The 25,110-nt window shown below is 40.5% G+C and overlaps 1 protein-coding gene across 2 annotated transcripts in view; it reads left to right on the forward strand.

The window, feature by feature from the left end:
• Positions 1 to 24,691, forward strand: part of LOC136432238 (E3 ubiquitin-protein ligase rfwd3.S-like) — a 64,607-nt gene extending 39,916 nt beyond the window's left edge. For both annotated transcript variants that reach the window (XM_066423310.1, XM_066423311.1), the window contains exons 10-14: positions 336 to 539; positions 8,922 to 9,013; positions 18,817 to 18,908; positions 21,345 to 21,524; positions 21,820 to 24,691. In XM_066423310.1, the coding sequence (XP_066279407.1) occupies positions 336 to 539; positions 8,922 to 9,013; positions 18,817 to 18,908; positions 21,345 to 21,524; positions 21,820 to 21,969 (718 nt within the window). In that variant the 3' untranslated portion in view covers positions 21,970 to 24,691. The remainder of the gene's footprint in view (positions 1 to 335; positions 540 to 8,921; positions 9,014 to 18,816; positions 18,909 to 21,344; positions 21,525 to 21,819) is intronic.
• The last annotated feature ends 419 nt before the right edge of the window (positions 24,692 to 25,110 follow it).

The following is a 25,110-nucleotide window of genomic DNA, read 5'->3' on the forward strand; positions in this document are numbered from 1 at the left end:
CCCAACTAGCCATGGTGTAAAACACCTATGAGTTGAAAGTTGATGAGTGCTAGATCAAAGGTTGATAGGCCAGCATTAATTGAAGTGCTGCAGTTGCAGGTCAGTAGCATGACAGTGCCTGTTGTGTAAGTCAACCCTGTAGACTAACTTTTCGACGCAGGTGCACTGTTGCTCCCAACTTCAAAATCTCATGCATACAGAGAAACTGTAGACTAGACATATAACTAAGTTAACAAAGGTAGAAGCCATACATCTATTTTCCTATTGATAAATGTTGACTAATGTGTAAATACTTTATTAGGTTTAAGACTTGCATTAAGGCTACCTCTCCCCAGGTACCACACCCCATTCCCTGTGTGGGCCTGCTGCTGGAACCAGGAAGACAACAACTACGTGTACGCTGGGCTGCAAAATGGCAGCGTGCTCGTGTTTGATCAGCGCGACACCACGAAGTATGTGGAAGAGCTGTCTCCCCCCAGAACCAGATGTCCCATCGTTGCCATTAGCTACGTACCCCGAGATCCTTCATCCTCACTCAGGTTAGCTATGTACCCCTGGATCTTTCATCCTCTCTCAGGTTAGCTAATATGTACCCTGGGATCTTTCATCCTCTCTCAGGTTAGCTATATGTATCCCAGGATCCTTAATCCTCACTCAGGTTAGCCCTCAGATCCTTTACCCTCACTCAGGTTAGCTATGTACCCTGGATCCCTTATCCTCACTCAGATGAGCTATGTACCCCGGTATCTTTTATCCCTACTCACAGTCTCACGTAAGCTATGTCCCCCAGATTCTTCACTCAGGTGAGCTACATGTATGTACCCTGGATCCTTCATCTTCACTCAGGTGAGCTATTGTATGTACCCTGGATCCTTTACCCTCACTCATCTTCAACCCTTAAAGGGTTAACGTTACAGGACCACTGTCTTTTCCGATATATTCAAATATAACTACTTATCAATAAATAGATGCAAAATCTACAGGGTTATTCCTTCATTCTGTAGCTTTCTCCGTCTCTCTCCAGCTTTCTCCATGCGTCTCTATCATTCTTCATGATTCTCCCAAAATGTACTGCTTTTTCCTTCATCCTGCAGCACTCTCCGTATATCCACAGCTGTCCCCTTTTGAGAATGTTGCTCAATAAGTGAAATGACATTGGCATCTACATGTATTTAAGTAATATTTGCATATATCGGAAAAGACCCGTACCCTCTAACGGGTGCCTCGAAACCTCCATATGATACGTATTTTGGGTTGAAAACAATGACGAAACCATTGAAAACCCAGATGAAACTAGGTCAACTTCGACTCGAAGAATGTCGTTTCTCACAAAAGTCTGATTCATCTGATGCACTGTAGGAGATTGGTCAACTTGTCACAATAACGGAGACACATTTATATGCTTGATCTGACCTATTTTGACTGCATAGCTGACTTTTTCCATGACCATATTTTAGTACTCAAAATGGCACGAATCAATCTGCAACACCAAGTACAAAACCTAGCCATGAACTCCCCTGTAGTGATACCTGGGTAAATTTCTTTCTCATATGCCACCGATCATGTATGTGTAGCTCTGATTTTGTCAGGATGTCTTCGGGATGCTGTAGCTTTGATACTAACGCTGTTTATATGGCTTAAATACTGTTATAGAAAATGTATAAAAATACATGTATCTAGACTTGTTTTGTTACATTATTATCTGTGTGTGTGTGTGTGTGTTTCTATTGATGTATAGCATTATAGAGTTACTTAGAAGACTAGAAAGGCAACATTTGCAGGAGCAAATGCAACATGTTTCGCCTATTTCTCTTCTCATGCAAAAAGTGAGTGTGGCATCGAGGCTTAGGTTTGTTATATGTCTGCAATGTTGTTATTTGAATAAATAAGTGAATTGAAGACCAGTCAGAAATGGATCTCTCCCAATTTGAAACCCTATGCATGGATGAGCTCTGCCAGGTGCCCATATCCATACTGGACCATTAAAAAACACCTCCACCAAACAAAACTGGACCTTTTTGATCATCAACCATGCCCAAAATTGAATTTTTTAAAAATGTCCCCCTCATACAAGAATGGACTCTTCCAGCCATGTATGGACCAACACGTGTCATGCAAATTTCAGAATGTTAACAAGTGAAATCTTGCTGAAGATCTGGATTTCTCCTGTGGAAGAATTTCCGCAATTCGAGAGTCCATTAAGCAGCGAACAGTTCTTCGAACCAACTCCTTTTTGCAAAGGTTTCACAAATTTCTGCTAAACATACCGCACATTTCTGGTGCGTATTTCATTACCTGTACTGTAACACTGACACATACCACCATTAAAAAAACGTTGCTAAAGAAAGAATACACAACCAATTGTAGGGATATGAGCATACTCTTGGTGTAAGTGAAAAAAATGTTATCGCTGTATATGTGTGATTGTATGTACACACAGAGAGTGATATAGACAGAGCAATAGATTTATGTCGAAAAACACCACCAGAAAAGGCATACATTTTTAACCTTCTCAATTGCACATAAGGCCACAGCAAGTAATTTTTATGGATGACATCAGCGCGCTCATTAATTTTCGCCTGATTTCGAAATAAAAAACAAGAAATTTCATTGCCCTCCGATGGTGGCCAACATGCCAAAAAATGGCAAATATGTCGTAAACATTGACAGTCTAAGGTGTTTCATTGCATTTGAATACCCAGTGTAGTTCCTGCCCATGATGGTATGATAACAAGCTGTTTTCTGCATTTGTTCTAGCAAGGACATTATATAAATAATGGGGGGGGGGGTCTAGTAAATTGAGCTGTATACACAAGGTGTTTCATCGCATATGAATACCCAGTGTAGTTGCTTCAGATGATGGTACAACAAGATCTTTTCTGCATTTGTTGTAGTTAGTCTATTGAGATATATACACATCTACAAGGACATGTTTAGGCCACAGCAAGTAATTTTTATGGATGACATCAGCGCGCTCATTAATTTTCGCCTGATTTCGAAATAAAAAACAAGAAATTTCATTGCCCTCCGATGGTGGCCAACATGCCAAAAAATGGCAAATATGTCGTAAACATTGACAGTCTAAGGTGTTTCATTGCATTTGAATACCCAGTGTAGTTCCTGCCCATGATGGTATGATAACAAGCTGTTTTCTGCATTTGTTCTAGCAAGGACATTATATAAATAATGGGGGGGGGGGGTCTAGTAAATTGAGCTGTATACACAAGGTGTTTCATCGCATATGAATACCCAGTGTAGTTGCTTCAGATGATGGTACAACAAGATCTTTTCTGCATTTGTTGTAGTTAGTCTATTGAGATATATACACATCTACAAGGACATGTTTACTATTGAATGAAGGAGGTTTTATATCATATATTAATGAATGCAGGACTAAAACATAGGTTGAATACAGGACTAAAAGACCTGTTGGTCATGATATCATATTTCGTCGCCTCAATTCTTGTTTAACAAGAATTGTGATCTCAAAATTTGAAGATATAGGAATCTTGTTTTTTTTGGCCCGCCTTGTTTTTTTTTCGCCCTATCTCATTAATTTTGGAGTCTGCGGAGGATGTCATCCATAAAATTTACTTGCTGTGGCCTTACTATTGAATGAAGGAGGTTTTATATCATATATTAATGAATGCAGGACTAAAACATAGGTTGAATACAGGACTAAAAGACCTGTTGGTCATGATATCATATTTCGTCGCCTCAATTCTTGTTTAACAAGAATTGTGATCTCAAAATTTGAAGATATAGGAATCTTGTTTTTTTTGGCCCGCCTTGTTTTTTTTCCGCCCTATCTCATTAATTTTGGAGTCTGCGGAGGATGTCATCCATAAAATTTACTTGCTGTGGCCTAACTTCATTAGGACACAACATTAACACTAGAAAGGCAAATACAGAATATTTTCTCATCTCCCTCCCAATTTCCCCCGCTCAATTTTGTGCGCACAAATCACAGGTCAGGTCCACGTGGGACTTGGGGTCACTGACCTTTAGGTCGTGTTGTTTACGTTTGCACCTGGCCATATGAATAAAGATGTGACATAGGAGAAAAATTGCCGACCATCTCCCCAAAATACCCTCAAAAATCGTTTTGTATACCGAAAGTGCGGATGGGGTTCTTTGAATATTTGTTCAATGTACCCCCATATCAAATTTCAGGTCATTTGGATGTATTTCCAGAGCACAGGAGGCCAAAAGGTACATTTTTGGTCAGAAAAAACTCAATAAAATCGTTTTAAAGATATTTATAAAAAAAATTTAAAAAGCTCCCAGGGTATTTACCCACTCTACCTGTAATACCAAATTGCAGCTCAGTTGGTCCAGGGACGACCGAGCTGAGTCAATTGGAAGATTTGACAGGAGAAAGAAACGTTACGCCCAACAGTATGTTGGGCTCAACATAATAAGTAACTATAAAGGAGCAAAGTAAAGATCAGTACCTATCCGTCAAGAGGGTCTAGAAAGCCCAGCACAGGTATAATGTATGTTAAAAAATTGCCAGCAGGACAAGGGTTAATAAGCTTGTACATTGTATTGCAATAAAGGTATGCCATCTTTGGTGGTACATTGTACAATGTGCATCTCGCCCCTCCAATGTGGAATACTGCAGTACATGTGCCAGTCATGAGTAGACAATATTGTTGTGGACATTTGGACTTGATATGAGCTAAATTTGTACTCCATGAAAAATGGAGATATTGTTTTGAGTGTGTATGTATGTGTGTGTGTGTGTGTGTGTGTGTGTGTGTGTGTGTGTGTGTGTGTGTGTGTGTGTGTGTGCGTGCATAACTCAAGAACGTCTGATTGGATTGCAATGATATTTGGTATGTTGGTAGGTGTTGGGACAAAGGTCAAGGTCAATTTTGGGCCCCCTGATACTTTGGTACTGCAACAGAACTTCCATTTTTTGCACCTTTTGACCTGAACATGCTATGGTCTTTATTTTTGGATGGCAAATAGCTTGTGATGTAAGGAAGAAGTGCTGTAGGTTTGGGCCCCCTAGCAGCTTGCTCTGGAACTGCATTAGCGTTTTTGTCAAAATCTTCCAAGGAGAATAACGGAAGAAAGGAAGGACGGATTTCTATCATATTTAATGTGCTGGTAGCTTAGACAGAGATGTACATAATGAAGTGCAAATTATGCGACTTGGGACTTTATTTGCATAACTAAAGAGGAAAATCTATATTTCCATTCTTTGTGGCAGCTTACACATGTTAGTTCCAAAACTGGGGTAAATATTCCCCAGGGGCCCGGCAGCTAGTGGTCAAACCACAAAGGGATATACCAACCTGTATGCTTTTTTTTATTGTGTGGATAGTTTAAGTGTTACTTGATATAATGAAATCAGAATCTACTTTGCATATATAATGGTGAAATTTTACAGACCCACTCCATTCAATGGTAAGACAGTTCAAACATGCAACATGTAACTGAGGTATAAAGGGACATTGATGGATAAAAGTTATGCAAACGAAGACCTAATTTGCATGATTAACAAGAAAATACCGTGATTTCATATTGGTAGATAAATGGAATTTCATACTTGTGACATTTGGAAGTTATGTGACGTTGAACATATAAATTATGCAAATTAGGGCCTAATTTGCATAATATATTTTTCATGGAGGTATCCGAGCTCATGTTTGTCAGTTTTTGACGGGTGACATGAGAACACTTATCGTCATTGTTTATATCCTCCATTTGTACTTTTCATTGGTTGAACCATGCTGAATCCCACAAAAACATGCACCAATATCTGGTTGATTTCCTTTTGGGTAGAAGTTTTAGCGGTTGTTCCAAAGTTTTCAGGGTCTACGTAATTCTATCATCTGTGCCTGTGGGGGCAGTGGTGTGGTTTCTATGATGTATTGCGCTCGAGCCCACTCTTTGTTTATACCACCTTGTGCCCTATAATTAAACCGCATTCTGTTGAATTTCTACCTACAAAGATCTCAAACCATCATGGGCATATTTTTGTGAGGTTAACCGTTTAATCCCGCTAAAACAGATTGGTTAAAAGTGTTACCAGGGGACAGTAATGTAAACAAAATGCTTACCAAGCATAGAAACCACCCTGCTTCCCCCATTATGTTGTTTGCTAACTGAACTCGACATCAAAAAATCATCAAAACAATTGCAAAACAATTGCAAACATCCTTTCTTCCTGTCTCTCTCATGAGTGTGAGGCTTTCTGTAATCTCTAAACCAATTCTATGTCACATAAAGCACAGAAATTCTGTGATAAAGCGACAGATACTCTGGACTGGCGAAGGACAATGTCACCCTCAACTTTGAACCAGAAAGAGGTACACACCTTAACTTCCACCACTGGAAATGTAGTGGCTGATAAAAAGAAGTTGTTCTTTTCATACCTGAGTGATACCATAAAATGACACCCGTGTCAAAGTTTGTCGGTCAGGGATGACAAAAGTTGGTTGATACATGTATGTGGAGCGTTAAGAAAGAAACGCCTTTTGTATCATAGTAGGTTCATTTTGTATGAAATGAGTTGAAATTTGGCGCAAATGTAATTAAAGCAAGACACCAACCTTTGCAGGCATTCATGTCATAGACAATACAAAGGGGTACTTCTGATAAAAGATTGAATTGAAAAAAAATCCTACTTTGACATCTTCAGGGCTTCAAACATAGCCCAAAATATCAATTTCCACACATGCCCAAAATATTGCCTACTTTAAGGGACAAGTCCACGGAAACGAAACAAGACACCAACCTTTGCAGGCATTCAGATGATGAACAACACACAGGGAACATCTGAAAAAAGATTGAATTGAAAAAACATCCTACTTTGACTTTTTCAGGGCTTCAAAGTTAGCAAAAAATGTTGATTTCCGCATATGTCGAAAATATGGCCTACTTTTAGGGACAGGTACACAGCAACGAAACAAGACACCAACCTTTGCAGGCATTCAGATGATAAACAACACACAGGGGAACATATGAAAAAAGATTGAATTGAAAAAAAACATCCTACTTTGACATCTTCAGGGCTTCAAAGTTAGCCAAAAATATTGATTTCCGCATAAGTCGAAAATATGGCCTACTTTTGGGGACAAGTACACAGCAACGAAACAAGACACCAATCTTTGCAGGCATTCAAATGATGAACAACACACAGGGGAACATCTGAAAAAAGATTGAATTGAAAAAGCATCCTACTTTGACATCTTCAGGGCTTGAAAGTTAGCCAAAAATGTTGATTACTGCATATGTTGAAAATATGGCCTACTTTTAGGGACAATTACACAGCAACGAAATAAAACACCAACCTTTGCAACCATTCATTTGATAGAACATGCATAGGGTTACCTTTGGCATGAATTTAAACCAGATCCCTTTTTTACTTTCTCATATATTCGGCTTAAGATATGGCTCAACATCATATTTTTCGTCAAACATAAAAAATGACCTACTTCTGAGGACAGTTACGTGACAACAAAAAAAGATACCAAAATTTTAAAACTAGTACCTGATAGCTACTACTTGGTTGTATATATGATGTAAATTTGAGGCAAAACAAAACACCATCTTTGGACTTACACCGTTTCAATTTTGGGACAAAATTACCTTTTTTCACAAGCTACAAAAACTGTATTGTTTTGAGGTTGCCCAAGCACTTCAACTTGAATTTCTGAAAACTTCCGAGCTATTCTAGTAAAGCTGAATAGTTGCTCTTTTTAGCCCAGTTTTTGTTTTCCCGTTAAATTTAAGCTCCTGCTCGTAATCATGTCCTAAAATGAGCCAATTTTCATGTTTTTGACATACCCAAATCAGGGAAAATGGCCCCAAAACTTGTTTGGCCCGTTGCCATGGCAACAATCAAAGTTGAGCAAAAAGAAAGCTATTTTGAGGGATAGTGGGCCAAGTACTATCACTGTGCAAAATATGAGCCGAATCGATTTTTTTACCCCTGCCACCATTGTTTGATCCTTACAGACATTTGCTCTTAAACACATAATATCTGACCGTGTCAAGTTTCATTTCTCTTGATGGAAAAGTAGTTAACTTTACAAAAGTCTTTAATCAACACATCACTTATTCTGTAATATCACACCTCACTCCTAGCAGCTGTAAAAGAGGAACCGTAAGGAGTTCAGAAATCAAATTTGGTATGTAAAAGTTGTGACATTACACTCAAGTGGGGTCCCGGTGGTGTAGTGGCAGCGTGTTTGGCTCCAGAACCCAGAGATACCGAGTTCAAATCCGGGGTTCCCTGATTTGTCACGTTGGCAATTTGCCCTTGGGAAAGGCACTTTACATGATTTTCCCCACTTTACTCAGCTGAAAATGAGTACCTAGCTTCGGTTAGGGACGTCCCTCAGATAGGACTTGAAATGGAGGTCCCGTGTTTGAGGAGAGCCACACCTCAAGCACGTTAAAGAACCGAACACACTTATCGAAAAGAGTAGGGGTCTTTCCCGGTGTGTGTGGATCATAAATCTGTCCGGATATGCAGCTTGTACTCTGCAGTACTAACCTGGTTTGTTACGCCTTGATGTGGTTTACCGGGTATGCAATACAAACAAACAAACATGTATAATCATGCAGGTGTGTCTGACTTATCTTTGGTTCTAACAAACTTCCAAGGGTGAGATCAACTCAAAGTCTGATCATAAAATTGTGAAAAACAAATTGAGATACTTCAGTCTCACGAAGAGATTTTCCTATACAGTTGTGCCAAATTTCAACTCATTTCATACAAAAATGAATCTACTATGATACAAAATGCGTTTTTTCCTGAACGCCCCTCGTATATATTATAAGAGGCTGCATTCTATCCTCACGCTTTTGTCATATGTGACATAAAAGACTTACAGAGCCATGCTTCTCCCTTGTGGAGAAAAGTTTAGAAGAGAAAAGAATGTTCCATCTTGTGTTCCTGGTAGGTGTGGGGGTCTGCTGCTAGGAACCCTGCGAGGGGGATGCTTCTGGGAGAAAACTTCTACCGAGTACAGACCTCACCCATTACCAATGGAAGGTAAGTATAAATGTACAGATCTCACCCTTAAGCCATATAGGGCCGTGTACCTAAACAAAAATTCATGTACGGTACAGGTACAGGTACAGTACAGCAGTTTAGGTACAAGTCCAGACCTGTACCTTAACAATTTCACAGGTACAAGTACATGTCAAGGGTTTAGGAACACAGCCCTAATTACCTATTAGGTAAGTACAGACCTCACCCTTTACCCATGGAAGGTAAGTTGTCCCAAGCATCCCATGTTTCATGTAGCATAGATCTGTACAAGTTGACATACATAACAGCCTCCAGTTTAATTCAGAAATTCCAGGGAAGTCTTATGGATGACATCCTCTGCAGACTCCAAATTTAGTGCGCGGGGGCAAAAAAACCAAGACATCCACATTTTCAAACTTGAATACTATAAAGCATGTAAGAAGAATATGGGATAAAACATGTTATTACAACTTTTATCCCTGTATTCAATAACACATTAACTAACACTGATGTCATCATTAAAATCATTATAAAGTTAGATCCAGGTTTGTGCATCAAGAACGCAGAGAGCTTTCCCATACACTGGTTACAGGAGTCTCCTGAGTCATTAGGCAGACTGACTGTGACTACATAATGCTGGCTCTGCTTACTTTGTATCAACTGAAGTTCTCTCCGCTATTGCTGCCCTGACTGACTTAATTGGGTGCCTCAGAAATCCCCGGGCCCCGTTTTCTTATTTTGTCATCAACAGACAGCTAAACAATGGTCTACTCAAACCGCATGGCATTAGTTACGCATGACATAAGTAGTTCACTTCATTCAAGAATAACACATCGGATTACACGTCGTTGATAATAATGGCACAGCAATTACAGACTGATTATAATTACAAGTTTGGTACGAGGGTTGCACTGTGTCTTCCTGTATAAAGTTGATGACGAGGAGCAATCTTATTACAGCTTGAATACACAATAATTGTACAACACGTTCGTACAGATTTTTCACCATTCCTACATGAGCAAATGGCTTTTCACGGTATGTAGAATGTTTTTGCGATGGAACTGACAAGACGTTTGCAACATATTGCCCCATTTTCGGTATGTTGACCATTGCCGAAGGGTAAAGATATTCTTGTCTTTTATTTTATTTCAAAATCGAGTGAAAATCAATGCGGGCGCTGATGTCATCCATAAAATTTACTTGCTGTGGCCTTATTCTGGAGGCAAAATGGGGACAAAACTTCCACAGAGTTTAGTATTGTAAATTAGTACCGCGGCCGTGGACACTGGACAGTTGATGTCGCTGCAAGTGGGATAGTTTCATGCATGTCCGTGTATAATTGCAGTGCATGTAGTCAGAAATGCTAGCAATAATCTGACATTTTAGTGTCAGACGACTGTTTCTTCAACCCGTCCACGGACGGAAATTTACTTGTTTGCTGGACAATATTGAAAGACATCCCTCTATCTTCTGAAAAACGTCCTACAATCTTCTGCAGAACGTCCCGTCATCTTCCGTAGAACATCCAGCAATCTTCCACATTCCACACAACTTAAAAGCGTGACTCTGGTGATGTCAATGCTAATCGTCAAAAGCCTAATGCCGTCCAAGTTCTTGCAGCACATCTGAGTAGGGTACTTGGCACTGTGCCTGTAACAAGCTTAAGGCGACCTGAGTGATATTGTATACATTCTAATACATTGGAGAAGCAGCACTCATTTTGCTGAAGAGAATAGAAGCATATTCCAGCCTGGGCCGAACCTGGGTAAGGCAAGCTAATTCCGGGCTTCCTGGGATAGCTTGCCTCGTAACTCCCAACGGTATCGAAGTACTTTCCAGGCTTTATTATACATGTATTCTGTGTATGCATGGTCTTCTTAACAGTTACAGTTTTTATCTCCATGAAAAAAAAGACTTTTTTATGGGGATATTGTTTTGCGACAGATCGATTGGGAGAGACAGATCAATTGGGAGAGACAGATGGATGGTGGTACATTGGGACTTCTACAAGATGGGAATAGATATGTCCCGGGCATTTGATACCATCAAAAGGTCCAAAATCCTGGACGTGCTAGACCAGGCAGGATGTAATGAAGACGAACTACGTCTTGTGAGACTACTCCTGGCTGGCACTAAGTTGAAAGTCCGTGTCGGATCAACATACTCGGCTGATTTCGAAACAACAATAGGGTCCCCACAAGGTGACAGCCTCTCTCCAGTACTGTTCACCTGTTACCTAGCATCTGCACTATCCTCAATAAGAAGACACTCCACAAGACCCAACCCACCAGTATCACCTCTTGGCATGCCATTGGAAATGGAATATGCGGACGATGTCGACTTTATCGACGAGGAAAGAGATGTACTGGAAAAACTGCTACCGGTAGCTGCTAACAATCTAAAAGACTCAAATCTATTCATGAATGAAGCCAAGACAGAATTCACCCATGTCTACTTGGCAGACACACTGGAAAAAGATGAGAATGAAAAGCCTCTCCGAGGCCATGAGGAATGGAGAAAGAGTAAGATTCTCGGTTCCCTCCTCTGTAGCTCATCCGACATAGCAGCACGGTGTACCATGGGCAACCTTGCATTCAGGTCCCTTTGGAAAATCTGGATTCAACGATCAAAAATTCCATTGGAGAAGAAGCTACAGTTGTATAATGCCACATGTGTGTCAATCATGCTCTACAACTGTAACAGCTGGGCTGCTCCACAGACAGCAATAGACAAGCTAGACGCATGCCACCGAAAACACGAACAATCACAGGGCATCGATGGCCAAATAGCCTGATCTCAAATAAAACACTGTACAAGCTGTGTAACACAAGCCCGCTGTCAACAAAAGTGAAAGACGCCAGGTGGTCTATGTTCGGACACATTCTGAGAATGCCGACCAACACACCTGCACAACAGGCTTAGACTTCGCCCTTATAGGATGCAACAGATATAGTTCCAGAAAAGGAAGACACTGCAAAAACTTACTGAGCCTACTGAGGGCAGACCTGAAGGAAAGAGGTCAAGGACTGTTGCGGTCAGAAAGAAACTTACGGGAGGTAAGGAAGCTCGCAGCGAATCGGACAAAGTGGAAGGGACTGAAGGAAGACTGAATGCGGCTGCAGGATGTTTCAACTACTGCAGCAGCAGAAAACAGTGCACCACTACTACTACTACTATATTGTTTTGGGTACTAACAAAAACGCCCCTGTAGTTCCAGAGGAAGCTGCTAGGGGGTCCAAACCTACACCACTTCTTAATTACATCACAAGCTATCTACCACCCAAAAATCAAGACCATAGCACGTCCAGATCAAAAGATACAAAAAACGGAAGTTCTGCTGCAGTACCAAGGTCACATACCAGGGGGCCCAAAATCGACCTTGAATTTCGGCTTCACAACACCCGCCCACATACATGTACCAAATATCATTGTAATCCATCAAGAGGCTCTTGCGTTATGCTGACTGGAGTGGTGCGGAAACACAAACAAACAGACAAACCCAAAACTATATCTTCATTTTTAATGGAGATAATAGTAGGACTGTCAATATTGCAACTTGTGTAAGCTAGATAAAGGTGTTTATGACCAAGCATATATTATGTAAATGTGTAAGTCATTTGCATAAACAGGATAGTTCATGGAGATATGTGGTCTACGAACTCTTGTTACTGTAGCATTTGCTAGTAAATTATGAGGCATTAATGACTTATATCTAATGATGTTCAACTTTACTTCACTTCCAAATACTACAAGAATGAAATTCCGATCAGTCACCACTATGGAATTAAAGTCTTTCCTTATCAATCATGCAAATTAGGTCTTAATTGCATAATTGATATACAGTCAAACCTGCCTAGGCGACTACGTTTTCAAGGCGACCACATGGCCATGACGTCCGCTTTTTCTTGGTCCCGAAAATTTTCCCCATAGGCACAAACATTAGGCTGCCTGCCCAAGGCGGCCACCTGTCTAACGTAACCGCAACGAATTGGGACCGCACATAGCATAATCCCTGCCCATGACGACCACCTCATTTTCAAGCATGTGGATTTTGCTGCCTATGACGGAAAAGGTTTTAAGATCTTGACGTGCAAATGTCTATGGAATTACATCAATCCATCCATAGAATGTTTTGATAAAATGTTTACAAAGCAGTGTTCTCACCGCCAGGATTTTTTCACAATGTAGGGGCATCTTTGCGTGGCAAAGCCATATGGCAAGCGCTACAGGTGTGAGGATGAGGGCTGCAGGCAGGAATAATGTAGGGGGGTCCGCGGCATCCTCCCCCTAGAAATTTTTAACTTTAAAACTCCCAAAGACACTATTTCTTGCATTTTGAGGGTTTAAGTTTGTGAAATTAAGCCAAAGTTTTTTACCTTTGCATCAAAACAACAGAAAATCCCCCATACGCTGGTTGAAACAGGCAACGTAGGGTCCAAAATCACAGCATAGGGGATCCAAATCACAGCGTAGGGGCTCCCTACGTTCAAATGCCCTGGCGAGAACACTGCAAAGATACTACAGTCAAACCTGCATAGGCGACCACCTCTTCAACGAGACCACCTGGCCATGGCGACCGCTTTTTCTCGGTCCCAAAAATTTTCCCCATAGGCACATGCATTAAGCGGCCTGCCCAAGGCGACCTCCCGTCCAACGCGACCGGCACAAAATGGGACCGCACAGAGCACAATCCCTGCCCATGGCGACCGTTTTCCAGCGTGTGGTGATTTTGTTTTTAAGACCTTGATGGACAAAAATATATGAATAGCATCGATTCCTCCATTAAGTGTTTTAATAAAATATTATTGATGAAAATTGATGATATTTTATTTCTATGACTCTCACAAACCTTTATTGGGTGCTGCTTGCTTGCAATCGCCGACGCTGTGCGTTCTGCTGCACTGTTACCTTTCCATGTGGTCGGGAGTTTGCCGGCGGTACCACAACTTTCCGTTTTCATCCTTCAGTTGTCAGATCAAAAACTTTTTGCCCCTTTTATCCAGCGGTCGGCGCCCAAAAGAAGGCTAGGGTCAGCAGGTGTTTTCTAGGGATTTGCCTTAGGCCTTAAAACCTAGATTTTAAGTGCGTGTGTGTACTCAAATGATACAGAAGGGCGCTGGGATATCATAGAGGCAGACATTTTTTGAGTCAAAAGTATGACGAAAATTTGTACTGTAACACGATGTACACAAATATTACAACGATAACGGAAAATGTAATTTCTGTAGAATCTTTCTGTGAATGAGAATTGAACCTGGTGGGGGTCATGCTGTCTAAAATCATATGAAATTCCATCCATCTACGTACATGTAGAACACTGTAGTATTTTGAACACCTCGACCTGAAAACATGTTGTGAGTGGAATCCTCTTCATGGCAACCACCTGTCCATCGCGACTGTTTTTGCTCGGTCCCCCGGATGGTCGCCTTGGGCAGGTTTGACAAAATAGAACAAAATACTTTTCGGCATTCCATGTGCCCACCAGTCATGCAGCAAGCTGGTTTGAACTGAAATTAAGATTGTCAAAACGAAAATGTGCAAGTGGTACATAAAAAGTCAGATTTAACAGTAATCATTCTCCATTTCTTGTATTATTATCAAAAATGTGTCTCACCAAATACCGCCGAAAAATGACTTGGCAGCGGCCAAAATATAACGTTATCGTCAAGGCATGTTGTTGGGAGACCGACACCGTTTTGGTAACTTTATCTCACAAACGTAAACCAGTGCACTGCTTGCTTGTAATCGCTGACGCTGAACATTTTGTTGCACTCTTACCTTTCGATGCGGTCTTGGGCTCAGCCAGCGAAATCACAACGTTACGTTTTCATCATTCATTCGTTTGTCAGATCGAAAACTTTTTGCCCCATTTATCCAGCGGTCGGTGCCCAAAAGAAGGCTGGGGTCGGCAGGTTTATTTACTAGGGCTCTTTCTTAGGTCTAACTAAGATGTTATGCACGCGTGTGTGTGTGTGTGCATATACTATTTGATGTAACGTGTGAATGCGGGAGGGCGCTACTAGTATTTGATCAAGAGGCGGACACTGTGTTTTGAAGTCATAATTTGTCGACGTATGACTGAAATCTGTACACGATGTAATAGCACACCAAAATTAAAACGATAACTAAAAATATTATTTTGTAGGATCTTTCTATCAGTGGGAATTAGACCTGGTGGTAGTGGGTTGGGGTTTTGTGCGCGTGAGAAATTTGTGCGTGAAAAACTTGCGCGTGAAAAATTTGCGCGTGAAAGAATAAAGTTCAAGAAATGTGTCAGAAAATGTGCACTACAAAATTCTTAGTCAGAAAAATGTTACCCCATGGTATGATTTTGCATCTGTTTCCTGAATTTTGGGTTTGAATTTTAGGTCCCTTGGGAATATCTAAGCTGACTCCCAAGGGATTTAAAACCTTTTTGAAGGTTTTAAGCTTAAAACTTGAAATAAGATGACCCATAATGGAATTATCTTTTTGTTGCATTTTACAGTTCAAAATGTTGTTCTTTCAATCTTCAAGTGATTTTTGAGTGATTTTCAAATGTTAAGTTTTCACGCGCAAAAAAGTTTGAAATTTGCGCATGAAAGAATCTGCTTGAGAAAAGATGAAATTAGGCTAATAGAATGGAGAAAAGCTTCAAATAGTTACATTTTACAATAAACCTTATATAAGTAAGTTGACTATGTATTTCTTAAAGATTTAAGTGATTTTCAAATGTTTAGGTTTCAAGCCCCCAAAAGTTTCACTATTCCCAAGGGACCTATTCCCAAGGGACTAAAAAATCAAAAGTTTTTGGACCATAAATTCAGGTGTCAGATGAAAAATTGTATCATGGGATCACATTTTCCTGTCTAAGAAAATTACACTGCACATTTTCTGACACATTTTAAAGAAATTTATTTTTTCACGCGCAAATTCTTCACGCGCAAATTTTCACGCGCAAATTTTTCACGCGCAAATTTTTCACGCGCAGAAAACCCGTTCCTGTGGTAGTTATGCTGTCTAAAATCACATCATGTTCCATCCATCTATGTAATACTGTATTGATTGACATCTCAACTTTGAAACATGTTGTGAGTCGATCCTCTTCAAGGTGACCACCTGTCCAACGCGACCGCTTTTCCTTGGTCCCCCGGGTGGTCGCCTTGGGCAGGTTTGATTGTATATCGATATTCCTCTCTATCTGAGATACAGGAAGTTACAGGCAGTGTGGGAAGCGGCAGCCTAACATCTACTTGGAGTCGTTAATTGGAACCAGAACCAGACGTCAGCTGGTTTCAAGCTGCTATACAAATCACCTTATATCTGCTTAGCACTAAATGTCCAAGCGCCCATTCTCAAAGTGTTACGGAACTAATGATCTGTTCCAAGATAGGGGTGCATGTAAAATATTACATTAACGATAAAAGTTGTTAGAGTGCAAAAAAAGTCATTGATTCATGCATCATCACATGCAACCTAGCAGACAACATGCCAAGTTACACACAAATGCAACAACGAGATCGTGAGTTCTAGCTGTGAACGTGCAAACAACATCATTCTGATACACTATCGGAAGGTCTCCCCCATTCCCGGGGGCACGTTGAGTAGAGTTAATCTGCACATGTTCGCAGTTGCAACTCACGATCCTGTTGCTGCTTTGGCATGTAACTTGTCATATTGTCTGCTAGGTTGCGTGTGGTACTGCACGTTGTCCATCTTACACTGTAACAGTGTCTAAACTATCACTGCAACTACAGTAAAACATCACTCTATATCTGCTTACGACAAGATTCACGATCGAACCGAAATAAAACGTGGGCTGTTCCACATGTGCATCAATATAGGGGTGGAATTACAATATTTCTTGATAATAAAAGCAGTTATGGTGTAGAAAAAGACATCTTGCATCATCACGCGCAACCTAGCAGACAACATGCCAATTTACACACCAAAGCGACAACAGGATCGTGAGATCCAGCTGCGAACGTGCAAACACCATTATTTCTAATACTCCATCAGGAAGTCACCCTCCTTCCTGGAGTAACAAATATGTTTCCATACAGTAACAGTTTGAAAAGAAAATCAGCTGTTGCGTAGTGATTACCATATTCAATTAACGACCATTACAATGCCACACACCCAGCAACAGTTTTACAATAACATCAGCTGTTGTCGTATCAACTGGTCAAAGGACCTGGGTACTCCCCAACCATAATCACCACTGCATGTATACTTTGCAAATTACATCTGTGACCTCCAATAACATTGTATCAAGATTCCAGCGAATTTGACATGGATACAAGGCATACTATCGACAAATAGTTATATCCCAGATGTCAGATCTAATTTCATATTCAAATAGAAATATTTACAATTCCACACACACAGCATCAGTTGGATAATAACGTCTGCTGTTGTCGTATAAACACAGACATAATTAAAACGTCAGTTGTTCTAAACACCTGTATTCCCCACTCCTTACCACACACTCACAAAAGGTACTAGTAACAAGATTAATAACCTGTTCCACACAGCCATCAAGATAGCATTGCCACCTGACATATAAATACATAGCTGACGGCCCAACATGTACAAAACGATTTCAAGAAATTGGGAAATACATCACCAAATACCTGCTTGTCAAAACCCTACACCGCAAATTCTGTGAAAGCACGCACACATCAACTTACCATACACCGACAAATCCAACATATATTTCACCTATGATATCATACTAACTGATAATATTAGGCCCTTTCTTCATTTACGCAAACTCTCATCATGTGTTCATCTTACACTGATATGGTGTAAAATAGACAACTTGCATCAGCTAACGCAACCTAGCAGACGATTGGCCAAGTTACATACGTATGCAGCAACGCAATTGTGGGTTGTAGCTGCGAATATTTACAATACACCTGCGACTCAACAATTGACGGACTAACGTGTACAAAGCGATCACAGCAAATAGCATAAAACATCACCCTATATCTGCTTACGACAACACTTGAGATCAGACCGAAATAAAGCATGTGCTAAATGGGAGGGCTGTTCCACTTGTGCGTCAATATAGGGATGCAATTACGATATTACATTGACGATAAAAGCAGTTACGGTGTACTCACACGCAACCTAGCAGACGAGTTGCCAATTTACACACCAATGTGACAATGTGATCGCGATTTCTAGCTGCGAGCATGCAAACAACATTTCTAATACACCATCAGGAGGTCACCCTCCTTCCCGGGGGCACGTCGGTCTGATAAATAGGGCTCTCTTGCACACGTTCGCAGCTAGAACTCATGATCCCATTGCTGTATTGGTATGTCATATTGTCTGCTAGGTTGCGTGTGGTGATACACATTGTCTATTTTACACCAGTCTGTACCAATGACTAAACGGTCAGAGCAAGAAGCGTAAGACATCACCCTATATCTGCTTACGACAACACCTGAGATCGGACCAAAATGAAGCGTGTGATGACTGGGTGGGCTGTTCCACATGTGCGTCAATATAGGGGTGCAATTACAATATTACACTGACGATAAAAGTGGTTATGGTGCAAAAAGACAGTGCATCATTACACGCAACCTAGCAAACGGTATGCCAATTTACACAATACGACAACGGGATCATGAGTTCTGGCTGCGAACGTGCAAACAACATCATTTCAAATGGTCCATCAGGTGGTCACCCTCCTCCCAGAAGTCATTAATCAAATTGGTGTGTCCTCATGATTACCTCCATGAAAAATGGAAGTATTGCTCTTTTCGTGTGTGTCTGACTGTGTGTCTAGGTTAGCTGTACAAGTCTGAAGTTTGATTCCCCTGTCTTTGTGTCTCCAGGTAGCTGTACAAGTCTGAAGTTTGAACACACCACTCGACACTGCCTGGCTTCCTTCAGACCAGACAAAAACCACAACTCAACCAGGCATCTGGTGAGTACAATTTATAGAATCAGTCTAGTCTAGTGGGCTATTTATTTTATGAGTAGAGACTAAGACTAGTGAAGTTCATGGTACACTGTAGGCTCATGCACGCATTTCATCAAGCTCATTCAAACACCTGTATCCTGATTGGCTACCCACCATAGATACTATAAAATAAAGTTTGTTCTGTTTCTACTACAGTATGGTTGAAATATGATTTGTACTACAGTATGGTTGAAATATACGAGGGGGGTACAAAAGGAAATGCCTTTTTTTATCAGAGCAGGTTCATTATCTTCGCCAAAGACTCGTTATCTTCGCCGAGTACTATTATTCGTTATCTTCGCCGAGTACTAGTACTCGGGGAAGATTTTTTTGTTGAGCCAGCTGTTGGGTGGGTCTGTATGTATGTCAAGAGCATAACTCAAGAAACCTTTGATGAATCTTTATGATTTTTGGTAGGTGTGTAGTGGTTGTACAAAGGAAGGTCAAGTTCGAAAATGGTTCACCTTGCGTTTTTCAACAGTACTGCAGCGGACTTTTCACTTTTGTGTGTTTGTATGTATATAGGCAAAAAAAGTGACGGAAAAATTGATGGATCTTCATGATTTTTTGTAGGTGTGTAGATGTTGTGGAAACGGAGGTCCAGTTCAAAAATGATTCCCCTGGCATTTTCCATCGGTACTGCAGCGGGCTTTGTGTGGATGAGTATTTGTATGTGGACAACATAATTCGAGAAGCTGTTGATGGTTTTGTATGATATCTAGTGGATGGGTAGGGTTTACAGAAAGGAAGCTCAAGTTCGATAATGGGACTTCTAGCAGGTACCTAAGGTACTGCAGCGGAGTTTCAAAATTTTGGAGCTTATTTTGTAAAAGTGCTATGGTCATGATTTTTATGTGGTAGATAGTTCATGCCACAGGAGGTAAGTTGTGTAAGTATGGGCCCCCTAGCGTCTTGTTTGGAACTGCAGTGGGTGTTTTTGTTTTGACCTTCGGACATGAATAAGTTGAGAAGGGGTTGACAGATCGTGGTGAAGTTTGGTATGTAGAGAGCTCAGATGGTGCTTTACACAATCAATGACTAATTATGCAAATCAGGAGCTAATCTGCATGATTAGTAAGGATAGTTTGTAAATCTACTACATTACATAATGGGACATGTGACAGTGTTCCCGAAAGAGGTCAACAGAGGGGCTTGCCTAAAAGGATAAATAAACAGATGGGGCACATAAATAATCAGATCGGGCAGTCACACTACACTCCAAGCAGATGTGTGGGTCCGGTTGGTTTTTAACTTGTTCAGTTTAGGCATTTTTGTCTAACACACGGTGGGAGACATAACGAAAAGGGGACAAAATAGAAAGCCTGACAAAAACACCTAAAATCATGTCAAAAACCAGCCGGACTCATGGCCACTCCTCTGCTCAGAGAGCACACTCCACCAAAACTGCACCACTGCTAGGTATTATCTAGCACCGTATGGAAAGCACATGTCATGTACTATGTCTTTAAAAATGTGTATGATATGGAATGAAGATTTATTCTATTCATATATATTGACTGCACCATTTAATCATAACTTTCAATTTTTTGGATGACCAGTTATAACATATATCAGCACACTAGACACCAACAAATGATTTTTATCCCTATCTAGACTGGACTCATTCTCCCCTCACCCCCATCATAACTTCCAAACGGTATGGTGTATGATCAAATTTGCAAGGGGTGATAGCATGTAAATATTAATCACTGTCCACAATAAGCCTTGATTATTTGGCGAAGATAATGTGTTCGTGGAACGCTAGTTTTTGTATGAAATGAGTTGACATTTGGCAGAAAGACAAATGTTAGAACATCTCTTCTTGAGACTGAAATATCCTGTGTTTGTCGCATTTTTACGTGTCGAAACATAGCTTAAAGATGTTAATCATAAACACCACTTACATTTAGCCACTCAATCCTCACCATGACAATACGTTTTATTGCCTCTCTTGTTTTTTTGAAATTCAATTTTGGACTTGGGTGATCATACAAAAGTACATCGGAGAGGAAGTGTTTTTGTTCTTGTGGGTGTACATGTGGGTGCCAATGGAAGAGTCCATTCTTGCACAGTGGTAATTTTGTTTAGAATTCAATTTTGGACTGGGTTGATTATGCAAAATTAAATTTTTTGAGTGGGAGTGTTTTTGAACTGGAAGTGAAGCCGGAAGAAACCGTTATTGTACGGGGCGTTGCCTTTTTTCAGAACGGTCCATTTTTGCATGGGGAGGGATATGGGTAAAATATGTTGTATTTGCTGGCAAATATTGTCTAGTTTCATTTTGTGTTCCAAAAATCAAAAGTTTGTGTTAAAGTGATACTAGCAACAAGCAGAGTGTGGGCACCAGTTAATGTGTACCAATGTATGAGTGGTTTGCTGATCTTCCCTCCCATCCTGCAGCTGTGTGAGCTTGAGAGCCGACTCGTTGGTGAGGACGGGAGGAACCAGTGTTCGTGTCATGTCATGCACACATTTTACGGCGGCTCCACACAGAAGTTGCTGACGCGGTCGGCGCTGTTTACTAGTCCCGGGGACCCAGGACAGATCCTGGTGTGTGCAGGGGATGAGGCCAGCACATCTGTGAGTCCTGCATCATTACATTCAACCATTGGTCGAACCAAATATAATATAGCTCACATCCGACCATTCATCTAACCAAATATAGTAGTACAGTGCACGTCCAACCATTTGTCTAACCAAATATAATACAGCTCACATTCCAACTTTTGGTGTAACCAAATATAATATTATACAGCTCACATCCAACCATTGGTCCAACCAAATATAATAGCTCACATCCAACCAATAGTCTAACCAGATATATTACAGCTCACATCTAGCCATTGGTCTAATCAACTTTTTATCTGCTATCTAGGCACAGCTATGGAGTGCCAGCACGGCTGCCTGGCTGCAGAAAATACCCACGGACGGCCCAGTCTTGGATGTCTGTCCGTTCTCTATCAACAGCAAACACCAGCTGAGCGTGCTCACAGACAAGCTGCTCAGGATATACTCGTGGACATAACACCAGTGGGCACACAAGAAATTTAACAAAACTGCTGATATCACAGTATATAAAGGATAATCCATCATGGTTTTATTAAAACAAATTGGTCACTCCTGTATAGCCAAGAAGATTTCATTTTTAGCCTACCTCTAATCATATTACATGTGCAATGTAGTTACCCATTGGGACATGAATACCTTCCCATCCTTGGCCATAGAAACCCTATACAATAGAAGTCCCATAACTGCACATTCTATTTGTCACCATATTTCGTGCAATTATCTGGATGGTGCAACAAAGCGAAGTTGCCCAGCTAGACTGCACCACGACAGGCAGGTGGAATGGGAAGTCACAAGCATTGACAGGAAGAAAAAAGACAATGTTATGCACATATTAACTTAATTTACACATATTTGAGGACATATAAGAAATCTTGTAAACTTCACAAGATACAGATTAAATTTTGTATGTTTTTCTTACTTGACCTTAGTAGCTAACATAATGCTCAATAAGTTGTAGAAGTGGCTGAAAGTGCCCGGATGTGGTATGTTAGCCCAACATGTGCTTGGCCTAACATGCCTTATAGAATCAGCAAAACATTGAACTCACAGTTCCAGTTGCAAGCTTTTCATACTTGAACTGATATTCTTACAAGTTACATGTGCATGGTTACAATTCCAATGAAGATGTTTAGATCAGTGGCTAGGTAAACATGTAGATAGAGAAAAGTTGCTTGACTCACACTGCAGAGTCAAAGAAAAACACAAATCCGTCTGTATGTCAATTATGACAGTCTCACAATTTTGAGTTTAAATGACGGTACAGTTTGTAGGTCTGACTAAGACAAACTTTACATGTTCTTATATCTACAACTTGTGTCAACAAATTACACAAGTTTCAAACTCTTGTTGATGAATGTACAAACAAAGGATCAAAAAAGGTGCCTGGGACCTGCCATACGATCACTATCAATCAACGAAATGGTCAAAGGAGACCGCCTTCTTTTTTTCCTCAAAACAATTTCAAACATATTGGCAGTTATTAGCTCATTTGTACCACATTTGCTGATTTGTAGCGCACTTTTTACTTATCTTGTTTACAATATTTGACAACTTTTCGTTATCTGGCATTGGTGACTGTGCGCTGTGCAGAAATGCGAAGTCATTAACAATGGAGTGAATGGGAACTGGTTTGGGATTCTGTGCATTTAAAAGAAGTGTGGGTTAATCCGTCGTGCAATTAAGTGGCTTCTACTGTACTTACATGCCTGATACAGGGCAATATTAGCTGCCATGACTACTCAGTAGCTGGTGGTGGTTAAGGTTGAATGGTAATGTACATGTATTGTAAATCGATTTGTTTACTGTGTGTATTGTTAACTAGTACCATGCTTATGTTCTTGTTTATCATCCAAACTAATAACATTCCAGCTATTCTGTGTGCAGGAGAATGTCCATTATTGTAGAGAAGGACATGGCAATATTTTGACATTTCATCATGAGAAATGTGGAACTACTGCTATAAGCAAGGATGTTAAAATCAGATTTTTTAAACCTCCTTGCTGTAAGTTTTCCAACAGCTCTGGTGAGCTTAGTACACACAGAATACAACACGGGTATTCCGTATCACCTCCGGGCGATCCGACCCGCGGGAGGGCTGGGACCGAGGGTGATGCAGTATACATCGTGTTGTATTTTATCTATGTCATACCCACCCGAGAAAACACACATTTCAATGCGGAATGCACCAGACGGTGAGGGAGTTTTGTGTCCTCGGACAAAATATAACTGTAATAACAACATTGATTCGAATTTTCGACGGCGGCGCAATCAGCGCGCTCTAAATGCATTCTAAATATTCTATGGAAGCCCGTGTGATATACAACTTAGAACCCTGTGTGATACGGGAAATTATCACACGGTCCGGAACACCCATATCAAACGTTTTCGCGGTCCAGGTATGACATAATTGATAATATGAAGCATTTTACCGACAATGACTTGCCTCCCTTGGAAAAGATCATGCTGTTTTAAGGAGGTTTGATAGCTAGTAGATAGCTGGTAAATCGGACCTGTATACCTTGTAAAGTAACTGCAACTGAAAATATGCAGAATTATTAGTGATGCACTACAAAACATTGAACAAAACGATCACACGTTTGCGTAAGATGATTACATTAAGCACTTTTTATACTGGAAATAAAGCTCTTAGATATGCAACCGCTTTGTAAGTTGCATTAAGTTTATTGGGACGGACTATCATGCATATGATGTGTTTCTATTTGAGATCCCGGTCACAATCTTTTGTAAAAGACAGTTTTTGAAAATCATTACAAGTACAAAATATACACTACGCACAAAAAGTTTGAAACTTTACTTCGGTTGATCATATTTCCGTTGTTTCTTTGTCAATTGCAATGCATTATATATCGTTGGAAAGCCTGTGTAATTTCCTTTCCTATGATACCCAACTCATTATAATTGCAATATCATGGAGCGAGCACCAGACCTGCTTACGCGAGTGGGTTGTAGAAAAAAAAGTGCCCAAATTTCCATGCTCGTGTCAAACACGCAGCACAGCGCCAAACCCATTTGTGGTGGTGTTGTCCACATCGTGAATGGAACAGTGTGTGGAGGAATGTTATGTTCACAGCTACAGATAAGAGTAGATTTATTTAGACTATTGGATGGGTAAATGAAAGTGTGGGCAACGAGGAGAACCCTACACTGACTGTTGCACAGATAGACTGACTGATTGTTTTGTTGGTGTCAGAGTCATTATTTGGGGTTTTTAAACTCACGTCGTACCTACGATGGGGGTGTCTTCCGTCATGGCAGCGCCGTACGTCGTACGTTTGGGGAAAACCGGATGCAATAGTTAAGATATATAAAGTCGTGGTCACATAAAACTAGTGCTGCGTACCTAAACGTAACATCAGGTACCGGTACAGAGGTTTAGGTACAGGTCCGGACCTGTACCGTTACCCAAAAATTAACATGTGTTTTTCTGAACTTCTTCAATGACAAAAACATAAACTCTTTTCAACTTGTCAGTATCTTTATTCAAAAAACATAACTAGGTTTCCTACCACCAAACTCCCTTGGCCTAAAATGCCAAATGCTATCAAAACTCCCTGCCTGCCTGAATGACCTGTTGCAT

This window comes from Branchiostoma lanceolatum, chromosome 4 (assembly GCF_035083965.1).
Source record: "Branchiostoma lanceolatum isolate klBraLanc5 chromosome 4, klBraLanc5.hap2, whole genome shotgun sequence".
Taxonomy (NCBI): domain Eukaryota; kingdom Metazoa; phylum Chordata; class Leptocardii; order Amphioxiformes; family Branchiostomatidae; genus Branchiostoma; species Branchiostoma lanceolatum.